General features: G+C 38.4%; 1 protein-coding gene across 6 annotated transcripts in view; it reads left to right on the top strand.

Moving 5' to 3' along the window:
* Positions 1-12,309, top strand: part of LOC120718371 (diacylglycerol kinase beta) — a 159,347-nt gene that overhangs the window by 36,520 nt on the left and 110,518 nt on the right. For 4 of the 6 annotated variants that reach the window (XM_040006892.1, XM_040006890.1, XM_040006889.1 and 1 more), the window contains exons 4-5: positions 5,787-5,807; positions 6,436-6,586. In XM_040006892.1, the coding sequence (XP_039862826.1) occupies positions 5,787-5,807; positions 6,436-6,586 (172 nt within the window). The remainder of the gene's footprint in view (positions 1-5,786; positions 5,808-6,435; positions 6,587-12,309) is intronic. The other 2 variants (XM_040006895.1, XM_040006893.1) reach the window with 1 other exon arrangement.

Genomic DNA, 12,309 nt, shown 5'->3' with positions numbered 1-12,309 from the left:
TATCTCTCTCTCTGTCAACTCTGTGTCAAACTGGCTACCTGTCCATGGTGGACTTTGGCTCCTGAGACCCTGAATCTGGTAAAGGAAATAGAAAGGAATGGATGGATTTGTGGCTGCTGTAAAGTCAGTTTTTTTCTTCCATGAGGAAGCTAGCTGGGGCTTTTCTCCACTTCACAGAGGTGGTAAACTTTTATTGCAGGCAGTCTTTTATTTGTTATAAGTAGATATGAACAAATCCTGCTTTTGTGGTGCTCCTTTTTCCTCTGTTTAGGTGACTGCTTTAAGCAGCAGTATCAGGGTCTAGCAACTGTATCCAATCAAAGAACCACTCGCTATTCTTTTTTTAGATTCTATTTTTGGCATTTTAAGCCTTTATTTGACGGCACAGTGGAGAGAGTAGACAGGAAAGCTGTTCGAGAGAGTGTGATGGAATGACACGCAGGAAACGATCTGGGGCAGGCTCAAACCCAGCTCACTTTTTACTTTATGAAGATTTTTTAGCTGTTCTTGCAACTTCTAGTAGTTAACTTATAAAAGCACACCTTAGAATTTGCTTGTTTAGCACGCGCTAGTAGTTCTGGGGCAGGTTCTTCACTCATGCCTGGCCCAGCAGTTCTCTGCTCAGGTGCTTAGAGCTGATCAAAAATGATAGCTGTGGATGGAACAGTGATGCATAAGCAAAGTCAATCAAAGCATTTGACAGATGGGCTAAAAGAAAAAAAAAAAGAAGAAGATTAAATGGAGCATGTAAAAGTGTCATTTGGGAGATATTTACAGATCAGCAGCCTTGAGCTCGCTCACACAGAGAACAGCCTGTAGTCACTCTCGGGAAAAAGGGTTTCCCAGAGGGATGAGAATTTTTGCAAATGCATCTGGAGGTACTTAGATTCAAAGCACTGTATCAACCTATGAAAAGCAGCTTTTTGTATGTCCTGATTTCATATAAAGTACATTCTGTGGTATGTGTGCACATGAGCATATTTGACTGAATCTGCTGTGCTACACGATGGACACCGAATTAAAGCCTTGCAGTGTTTTTGGCCAAATAAGGAGAAGCGAGTGATATGAATAATGCCTGGCAGGATTTGGGAGCTCTCAGGGTTAGGTTAGCAGTGTTGAGCTGAGGGCGGATCCTTACCACTGTGTGCTCTTCTCCGATGGGCATCAGTTACAGCAGCTCCAAACCTGCAGAACAGAAGCTTTTTAAAAGTGTGTCTGTCTTCAAAGTGAAAAGAATCGACTGTACTTTCTACTATTTTAGAACATACTAAATTCTGTACAACCTTAATATATTTGCTAGTTTTACTTGTATTTACTGTTTTGTTTATTATTATTATTATTATTATTATTATTATTATTATTATTATTATTATTATTGAAACAGAACTCTTAAACAACCCACTAAGAACGAATATGACAGACAGTTTTGGTAGTGATGGGAGCCCTTATAAGAGGTTATCAAAACGTTTTGAGTCCAGCTGCTATTTTTAGATCCCAATGCAGAAGTCCTGTTATGGACCCTTTGTACTTGTGCCTCTGTGAGGAGTGCTGGATCTCCTCGTGTGTGTCAAAATGGCGATCCTTCATTTTGATTTCCAGTTTTGGGAATAAAGTTGCCTGAAGACAAATCTGGTGAACAGAGCAGGTGTGTTTTATGTACTGTGTTTTCATCGCATTTTGTGCTGGCACACACCATTCCATGTGCAGTTTAGATTGTTTCCACTTAATATCTTCTGTAAGAGATTACAGGGCATTATACTTGAACTCTGCAATGGCAGTCTCACCCTGGAGACTAATTCACCGTGCAGAACTCCTTGTACGTTTATAAAAACAAAAACAAACCAAAAAACACAGGCTTGCTTCCGGCCTCGTTCATTACCTGAAATTCTGCATCCAGGCTTGGAAACTATCGACTCATCTGAAATCTGTGGAAAACTGCCGAGGCTTCACTGGAGAACCAACTCATCATTAGTAATGATCCTTCACACAAAATTTGTGTCAGTTTGAAACAACATAATGTCTGCTCTCTGCACAAGTTTGAGGACCATTGTGAAATTGCAAAGCACAAGATCCCGACCCTGTCCCAACTAAACAATTGTCATAAAACCTTTTTTCTCTCCATTCTGAGGTGCAGACTCCTTAATTTGCACACCACCTTAATTCTCCCATGCAACTTCATAGATAACTTGAATCTTTTCTTTGGCAACATACCACATTTCTGTGAGTGGATGGGCTCATAGGGGCTCTGAAATGTTAAAAGCTAATGTTCTCAATTAGAGCCAAGTGTCACGGTGGAGTGTGTATGGAGGACCCAGGTGCGGACACAGGCGAAGGAACAGAATTAATACTAACAAATGGCGAGCCTTTATTTCGGCTGATATACGTGAAACATAAATCAAAGCGAGAAAACAAACTAGACTGTGAAACTATGATTCAACTAAGACACTATGAACTGGACTAGGATTTCTACAACAAGGGTAAGATCCACATACAACACGATGCTGAGCACACGAAGACTGAGGACTTAAATACACACATGAGGTGATCAGGGGAAGTGGAGACACATGAGGACACAGCTGACTCGAATGAAACAGGGGGGAGTAAAACTAACCACATGAACACAGAACACAAGACCCTTTTCAAAATAAAACAGGAAACATGGAGACTTACACATGACAATACAAGCTTAACAGACCTAAAACACATGACGGTCTAGACAAGGAACGACACACAGAAACCAAGGAGACAGCTGATAAGTAATCGTTAACCTAAACCTCCACTAAACCCGAAATAAGAATAACACACAAACTTATAATCACCAAACTAAAATGAGAACTTCAAAATGACAAAATAAGACCCAGAGACCCAGCCTGTGACACCAAGCTTGGTCGACAGAATGATCAACCTTTGAAGTACGGACACTCGTCATCACTGAACAACATTGTTTTAACTAATAGAAGTAGTTGACAACTCTCCAAGAAATACGCTAGTTTTTCCGTCTTATATAGGGTTTTTCAGCAGTACAGTATATATGAGTAAAATAACTATTATGAACAGATGATTTCCTCAGATGCCTTGCCCAAATTCTAGACCAAGTGGTTTTGCTTTCAAAAAAAAAAAAAACGTGTAAAGATCAATAGACAGCATCCTGAAAACTCTTGAAAACAATCAGGCATTTTATCTTTTCTGCCCAATTTTTAACAATATCCTTGATAAACCCCTTCTACTTCTTTTTTTTTTGATAAAATAACATTTCAACCCTTAGTTCTCAGTCATCTCATAAAGCTGCCAAAAACCGTCTGTCATGTTATTGTCCAAATTTTAGACATATGTTACTGTGTTAGACTATTGTAAGCCAAAATCTAGTTTATATATATTATATATATTATATCTTTGAAACATCTTTGAAAGATCTTTGTAACATCTCCTTCATATCTTTGCAACGTTGTCCACTTGATTCACCTGCTTCAAAAAAATGTTTTGAAAATCAGTTTTACAACTAGAAGTCAGATAGATTTAAATCATCACTTCAGCTTGACTTGGAATTTGTTTTATAAGCACTGGTTGTGTACAAAAGCATCTTTAATTCTATATGTTGTCCACCAGATATACAAAACTGAAAACAAATTCTCTTTTAACTTGATAAATCATAGGGACGCCTACAGTAAACTTGGTGATCCATCCCTCCTCCACCTCAGTGCTGATCTGATCGCTAGACTTATAACTCTTATTTGTAATTTAACACTTTCTACAGCCATTTTTTTTTAAAATATGGAAAGCTGCACAGGTCTTACTACTCGATAAAAGTAATGACCCTAGTCACTTAACTATGGAAGAGGGCCAGAGGGGCCGATGGCGCGATATGGCAGCCTCGCTTCTGTCAGTCTGCCCCAGGGCAGCTGTGGCTACAACTGTAGCTTGCCTCCACCAGTGTGTGAATGTGAGAGTGAATGAATAGTGGAATTGTAAAGCGCTTTGAGGGCCCCGAAAAGCGCTATATAAATGCAATCCATTATTATTATTATTATTATTATTAACTAATTACCACCCTATTTAAAACTGTTTAGTCCTAAAGCCCTAGATAATGGGCAATTAAAGTGTATAACATTTTACAGTGATAGCAGACAGGTTTTAGATCATGTCGGAGAACAATGCCTGAAGTGTGTGTGTACGTAACAATAGTATGGAAACTCTTGATCATCAGTATTGTGCTGCACTTTTGATAGATCCATCAAAAACATTCAATTCAGTAGATTGTGGCATTTTATGAGAAAAAACACACAGGTAGATCTTTTTTGACTTCTTCTTTTCACCGTGTACGCAAACAATGTTATCAGTGTTACCCAAAACTGTAATGTACATTTTTATGCAGACACTATTTTATATGCCACTGATTTGGCAAATCTATAGAAACAAGAAAATTACACCCAAAGATTGGATTTTTATATAAAAATAAATCACTATACAATTTTGTCTGCATAAATAGGCAATTCTTTTCCTAGTCACCATTACACCTTACATGGAAAGGTGGGCTAGTACGTGCTACTGGAGTGATTACAAAGTGTAGGCTGGGGCCACGAAGGTACTGCAGGTGGGCCACAGTAATAACATACCTGAATTTAAAAGTACTGAGAAGTATGTACACATACATATTTATATAAATGTATTTATATAAAATTGATTTAAAAATAGCAACAGGAGGTGATAGTTTGCGATGTTAATCATTAGTCTGGCTTAACTGTACAGCCCTTGCATTGTTTGTGTCCCAGCTGCAGGTGGGTCGTAAATTGGCTTTAACGCGTTGCATACGAGTGGGTAACATTTGCAACTGATAGCCAACAGTGTGGCCACTGATGGCTGTCACTTTATCTTATCTTAGCCACTATTGGCTAATGTTTGGTTTATGTGTTTTTTTAAGGAAATACATCATTTTCTCCTGTATTTTGATAAGAATGAAGATTTAAGGCTCAGTGTGCCCCATGGGATTTTCTGGTATGGAAATTCCCATCCCTGGGAATGGCTGCCCTAGTGAATCAAGGAGCATTGCATGATGTTTATTTACAAGGCTCAACTGCAAAGATTGCCTGCATACCTCTGTTCCTTGACTGAATTTAAACATAGTACTTAAAATATCAGATCACAGGACCCCTTAACATTAGCTGTACCTCACACTCACACTGAACTTGGAAAATCTTGATTTAAATCCTTTGCTATTACTTAGTTAGTTAAAAGTTGCAAAAACTATGAAACTTGACTATCTGATTTCACTGGAAAATTTTAAAGAGTTGAAAGACTTTTTCTTTATTTGTGATCACGTATGATTTGTTTTATTACATAGCTGGGTGTCTTTTTTCTGTATACATGTCTCTCTTAAAAACAGATCTTGACCTCAATGAGACTACCTGTTAAGAAGCTTGTTAATGCAAACTTAAAAATGTAATGTTTTCATTTGATGAGTAGTACAAAAGCTGATTATATAGTTATTTTTACAACCATTTTTTTCTAAAAAATGCCATTGTCACTCGCACAAATTCTGCCCATGGTTGCCGTGACCTTTTCCAGTAGACCATACCTCCTTTTGTCATTTTTTCAGCCTGACTTCCTGCTTGATGGTACACCAATGTTGCCAAAGTTGTCCTAGTCAGAAAGCATCACTACCATCGCCACTGAAGATTCACACGAACAAGCTAATTCCTTTTCTTCTTTTACCCACTCCTCCCTCACTCTTCCTCCTTCCTCCCTACCTTTCTCCCCATTTCCTCTTTATTGTTCCAAATGTTAAACAGAAGCAAGACGTTCTCAACCAAGTAAGCCTCAGCCCGGTGGGCTCTGCATGCTGTGTGGTGTCTGTGTCAGCAGACTGCATGCACATTCTGTCCACTAACATAACATAACCACGCCCTTACCGCTGCAGATGATCTGTTACACAGCCAGGGGAAAAGGCCATGGGGCTGTTGAGTTCAGTGCTAGTATGTACCCATCATATTGCTGTATCAGGGGAAGCTGTGTGTGTGTGTGTGTGTGTGTACATTAACATGACACAACATAACATTTCTGTATTCAGCAATGTGACTATTACATGTTTTACTGTGTATATTTTTTGTGTATATATATCTTTCTTTACATTCTTTTTAAAGCCATTGGGCCTCCAAGCTCAATTGTTTTTTTTTTCTGGATGCAGCTTCTAGTACATCCATTCAGTCATTACTAAGCTTAAAGATGTGATGGTCAGTTGATACGACATTTACATTGAACTGTTTAAGAAAATACTGGCATGGCACTCCAAATCACGACTGTGGACTCTCATTTCAGGCCAGATCAACTAAAGCTGGAAACCCCATCACATTTTCTTTTCTGTCCATGGGTGGTGGTATTGGTGTATACATGTCGATCAGTAAGTCTGTTAACATCTTTGCCCTTTCCTTTCTCACGCAGCCTATTGACTATGAGGGCTTCCAGCTCTTCATGGTGACTTATTTGGAGAATGACATACCAGAAGAGCTTTGTCAACATCTCTTTACTTCCTTCAAGAGCAAGACGGGAGGCTGTTCTCCAGACCAGTCTCGGGCAGGAACGAGCTTATTGGGTAGGCTGCTTGTGTTGTTGTCTTAAATAATACTCATCCCAGTAATATTCACCCCACGCATCTAGTGGGAATGGATGTGGGAAGTTGGGTAATACTGTTACATTATTAGAGGTAACACAGGGTAACAAACTGTGCAGATATAGGAGGTCAAGGCTGAGGATAATTGTATAATTGTGACCATGATGCCATATATGTTATTATTTGAATCAAAACCTTGACCTGTTTCCAAACATAATAAAGCTGCCATATCCCTAAACCTAACCAAATAGAGCAAATAATATATACATATATTCACTGCTTCAGGTTGGAGGACACACCATTCTAATGATGTGTAGTTCATTAGCTAGCTTCCTTCATAGCTACGAATTAGTTACCTTTCTACTTCCTAAACTGGTTGTGCTTTTGGCTGTCTAGCTTTAACATTAGCATTAGTTTGTAAAATCTCACCACTGTTTGTCAGTAGATTGCAGATTGCTGTGAACAGAGTTATGTTTTCTTACCCTGTCTAATTCAAGTTTATAATTCTAGCTGCAGTGGACAACATCCGGTTGTTAAGTGATGATGTATGAACCCTGCTTTTGGGTCCAAACTACTCTGTGTTTATTGAGGCTGTTGTGTTTTTAACATGTTGTAATGCTTTGCATCTTGTTAGAGTTAATCGGTGATCACTTTCTGATCACTTTCTCTCTTGGTTTTTATTTCCACTATTCATCGGCAAACACATTTTAAAGCTCAGTTTTTGAAACCATACGATGTAACTACAGCCCAGTCCCTGCAGCAGTAAATTAATGACTAACCTCGTATTGTGGGTGGATTATCTAAGTTGTTCTCCTGACTGAAGTTTGGTCCGTTTACAGCATCCTGCTGTGCAATTGCATTTGTCCCTAACCATCGGGAACCCTCACGTTAACTTTTATCGAGTGGAAAGAAGTTAGCGTTCATCCTCCAGCTTCACTGTGTTCATATTATGCTAACATAGCCACCACGTTGCGCATCATTATATACCAGCTAGTCCAACTTCAGTAACCGTACAAAGGTCACTGCTGTTTACTTTTCTGTCTTCATTTATGTTGGAAGTGATAGCACAGCTGTACGTTTTAATTTTTCGGAAGTCCCTCGGTCAGAACATGGTACATCATGTTTAGATTGAAACTAGCAAGCTAACTCTCTGCTGACTTCGAACTCCCTTAAACTTAATAAATTCTGTTTTCGTGGATGTTAAACTTAATTTTTACACCTGGTAGAGCAGGCACACTCATCATTTTATTAAAGATAAAAGAATTTACACAGTTTGTAACTGTGATGCAACAGTATTAATTTGACTTATTAATTGTTTATTATTATTAAGTATTAATTGTGCCTGAAGCGGAGTTTGGACCTGGAAATGGCGAATGACATCAGACTTATAGACCGGACAAAGAACTCTGGCCACTGAGTGTAGGCTTTAAATCCAGTATTTACCTCAGTTATCAATATGCCGGGTCTCCATGTGTAGTTACTGTAGAGGACACTGTAAAAGTTGTGATGAGTCGGTGGAGCTCAGGATATCGGGTATGGAGGACCACAAGAGCCACACACATCGAAATAAAGAATTTTATGCTTGAATACTGAATTGTAGAACAAATTATGCATTTTTAAATTCATTTACGAAGTCATATTTAAATTAGTAATGTTTGAATGAATAAAATAAAGTAATTTATTATTTAAAAATTTAATTTAAAATAGTGCTGTCAGCATTAATCTCGTTAAAATGACGTTAACGCCATAACTGAATTAACGTGGCAAATCTCCGTTAGCAGGTTAACGCGGATCGCCCCGTGCGTGGGGCTGCACGATGCAAACGCATTAACGAGCTAACCGCGCTAACACGTTGACGGCGTGCAGCCCCACGCACGGGGCGATCCGCACTAACTCACTAACTGTTATTTGCGTTAATGTTAATGCGGTTATGATGTTAACGTCATTTTAACAAGATAAACGCTGACAAAACGTTTTAAAATAAAAACACTATTTCTAAATCTATATTTCAAAATTAATGATTAATCTATTTAAAAAAACCTTCAAATCAAAAAAGAATTTCACAAAAAAAGAATTAAACTCTAAATAAAAAACTCCTTTCAAAAACCATTTTCGAATTCCAATTAAAAAACTGATTTTCAAAATTGTTTTTAAAACACAATTTAAAAAAGAGACATAAGTAAATGGATTAAAAATCAAACATTTATTTCTGACATTTAAAATGGCGATTCCACTCCTCACTCCCCATTTACCTTTCCTGTTTGCTCATGGATTAGCTATTATATTAGCTATTGGATTAGCTTTCTCATTTCTGAAATACCGAAGCAATGCAAATTAGCCACGCGGCTTGCTGTAAGGAGCTCCCTGATTGGTTGGACAGACACAGGCTGGCTAACTGGGTGAGAATGTAAACAAACTGTTTATCAGAGGGAAATTGCAAATTTTAGGATACTCAAGCCTAACATTAGCCACCATAATGTTAGCTTATAACCAACTATTGCTCATTGTCAGCTGTTCCATTCAGGTTTGCATGTCTACTCTGCTGACAATAACTAACTCTGACAATAGCTATAATAAATCGCCATATTTATCCACGTTTTCTTGTATCAGATCCCTGATTCAGTTCAGGAGAGGTGTCTTGAGGTCATATCTCAAGACACCTCTTTTAAATGAGATACTGATTGTGTTTTCTTTTTTCTCTTTATTGGTGAAGGGAACCATCTTCTCACATGTTAAAACACTGATGTGATCCTTCATATCTTGTTTTTGAAGGTACTTTCGCAGCACTCGCCTATGAGGTCACCATCACCATGGAATACATTGTTAAAACCCCTGCACGGGTTCATATTTACCGCAGTTAGGACAGTTATAGTTTGAAACTGATGACAATAAATGACAAGCTTGGGTAGAGAAACATTCTTTTATCATTCTTATATACAAATGAAAACAATACTTTAACTATTTTTCATGTGTATGTGTGTACTAAATATGTTTTAGTTTGGTTCATGTCCTGCTCACTAACAGAAAGGGCAGAGCATATGACCTCTGATACAAACTGAAACCAGGGTACAATCAAGATATTTTGGCCTTACTGTATGGGAGCTTTCCTATTGTACACCTTCATATTCAGCCTGTGGTTTGGGCACTTTGTGACTCTTTGTGTGCTCAAGACAACTACAACTGTACATCAAGGCAACTTTATCAGGGGTTACATCATGATTGACCATCCTGTGTAAAAACCCCAAAACCTTTAAGCTAGCCACTTTCAGTTTAAAGTAAAGAGAGATTCGCTACTTCCATACCTTTTAAAAAAATACCTTTCATGTTTTCATTTAATTCAGTGAACAAGTTTCACAGTATAAGAGAAAGCTGAGCCGCCATGTTGGTCCAATTTAAAATATGGGAACCGACAGCCCATGAGACTGTCCTTGTCCAGCCAGTAGCTAGATGCCTGCATGTTAATGGGAGGCTGTAGGACAGGGAGAACACATATCAGTCATCTCTTGTGATGGATTCTAGTGGCACACCCATTCTGTATCCATTACTAGAAAGTAGCATGATCCCTTGCATCAAAAAGCACTCCTGTGGAAACACAATGCACAAACCTGACTTCTGTACTCGCCAGCCACTAAACTCCATGATCAACCTCGCACAGGTTAGTTAGGTTATTGTTATTGAATCAGCTGTGAGGGCAGTCAGCAGGAGTTCACTGTCTGACTGACTGTTCTGTCGTGTTAAGCTGATTTTGTATAAGATTTTTTTAAGCCTATGGCCTGTCCAGGCTCACAGCGCTTTTTAAAGAGATTTTTAAGTCCTAGCTGTAACTTTTATCAAACATGTTTAACACCAATACTATGACAATATAGACTCCACAGAGAGATTGACAATGATATGAAAGTCAGACCAGGTTGTTTAGTTTCCTTTTTTAGGTTTACAGCCAAGATTACTGTATAGAGTTAACATCAAGCAAGTGAAGAGAGCTTTCGAAGTAGCCATGTTTGCTGAAATTTGACCAGTGGTCAGATGGTCATCAGCTGTAGTTGTTCAATTATGTCAGAGTTCAAAGCATTTGATCATTCAGTCATTTGAGAATCTCTTGTTGGGTAAATATCCAGTGAGAAAAGGAGAAGATAGGGATGTAGTACTCTTTATAACGGTATGCCATCTGACAAACATCACAACAGTTGCTCAATTAACACTAAAGACGTCAGCGACAGAAAAAATATTACAAGGTCAGACAGAGAGGCTCTCCAGTCACATTGTCGATCTGAAAATTAGGCTATATTTAAAAGTTCTCAGTTAACAAAAATGCACAGATGAACACTGACGCAAAACTAACTTCACACTGATAAGGGGAAAAGCACACACGAGCACAGACATCTATGGGACACACCGGGTCACTTACTCTGTCCTCTGCGCAGTATGTAAACACTTTCTGCCTCGTTGCCGCCATGTAAGTGCTGCGTGGGCCTAGGCACCAAGATCTGCCCGTCTGACTGCAGAGCAGCTGAAGAGACAGATGGACTGCTGAATTAGGAGTCTATTTATGTGCTATAAAGCTTGTAAAAGTAAGAGGCAACAAGTGCAGAGAGGCAAAATGTGAGTGACAGAATGTCACTTTGGGCAGTGGCATTGGAGCTGTGAGTCCCAGTGCTGTGACTCAGTCCACAGGCCGAGGTTGCCTGTCATCTGCCTGTCTTTGTGTCATCCTTTTAGTCTTTTGTAATGGTCTGAAAATGCAGAAATGGCAGTACAGCAAATGTTGCTATCAGTCTTATTTGTTTTCCACATGGACCCTAAAGCCTCTGGTATACTTGCTTCCAGGTAACAGTGGGAGTTTGGCTGTTTCGTTGTGTGCAGCCTGAACAATGAGTCTTACAAGAAGCATGCCCATGAGATACAATCAGGACAGCTAGTTTTTAACTACCCGTAAAATACTTTGGGAAATGTCCATCCTAATTTTCAGCTGTCAAAGGCAGCATATTTTCACATTTGATAGGAAAATTAAAAGATCATTACCATTTACTTTAGAATAAAATCTCATATTACGTGTGTGTCGTGTATCTTAGCTTCACAGAAGGGTGGTAGTGAAATCAGACTATCAACAACAATGAAAGTCCCAAAAGATGATTGATAAACCAAACATCAGGAGACAAGAAGATACCAAGTTGATAAACTTATAAAGGCAAAAAGAGTTAATACTTTAATAAAAGGAGAGAAAAAAAATCAGACACGAAATCAGAAATGAGGATGGGAAAACAACAAAGGTAGGAAACTCAAAAGCAATAGACTACATGAGAAATAACCTTGAAATTAAAATGAACTAACTGAAAAATTCATGACATACACAGACATAAAAAGGTCAAATAAATAGGTAAAATACTATAAAAGTAGAAAAAAAAATGAAGGACATGAAGAACATGGTACACATTGTTGGTCATTTAGGATTCTCAAAGTAGGTATTCTTGTGTGGGTGGAGGAATTATTCTTTACCTTTATATATTCATGTTTATCCTCTTTGGGGGGTACAAAGTACAAAGGCCTGAACAAGCAGTGTGTGCATAAGCAAATGCATCATGAGTTCATCTTAGGAAGCCTGCATACAAGTGACAGTAACTGAGCATAATAACTTCACTTTATCTTCATCATATTTGCAAAAATGAATGAATAACATTAACCTAACTAACCTGTGTGAGGTTGATCAC

This window comes from Simochromis diagramma, unplaced genomic scaffold (genome assembly GCF_900408965.1).
Source record: "Simochromis diagramma unplaced genomic scaffold, fSimDia1.1 OVJJ01000514.1, whole genome shotgun sequence".
Taxonomy (NCBI): Eukaryota; Metazoa; Chordata; class Actinopteri; order Cichliformes; family Cichlidae; genus Simochromis; species Simochromis diagramma.
The sequence above is the reverse complement of the archived record's forward strand: the minus strand, read 5'-3'. Positions and strand labels throughout refer to the sequence as shown.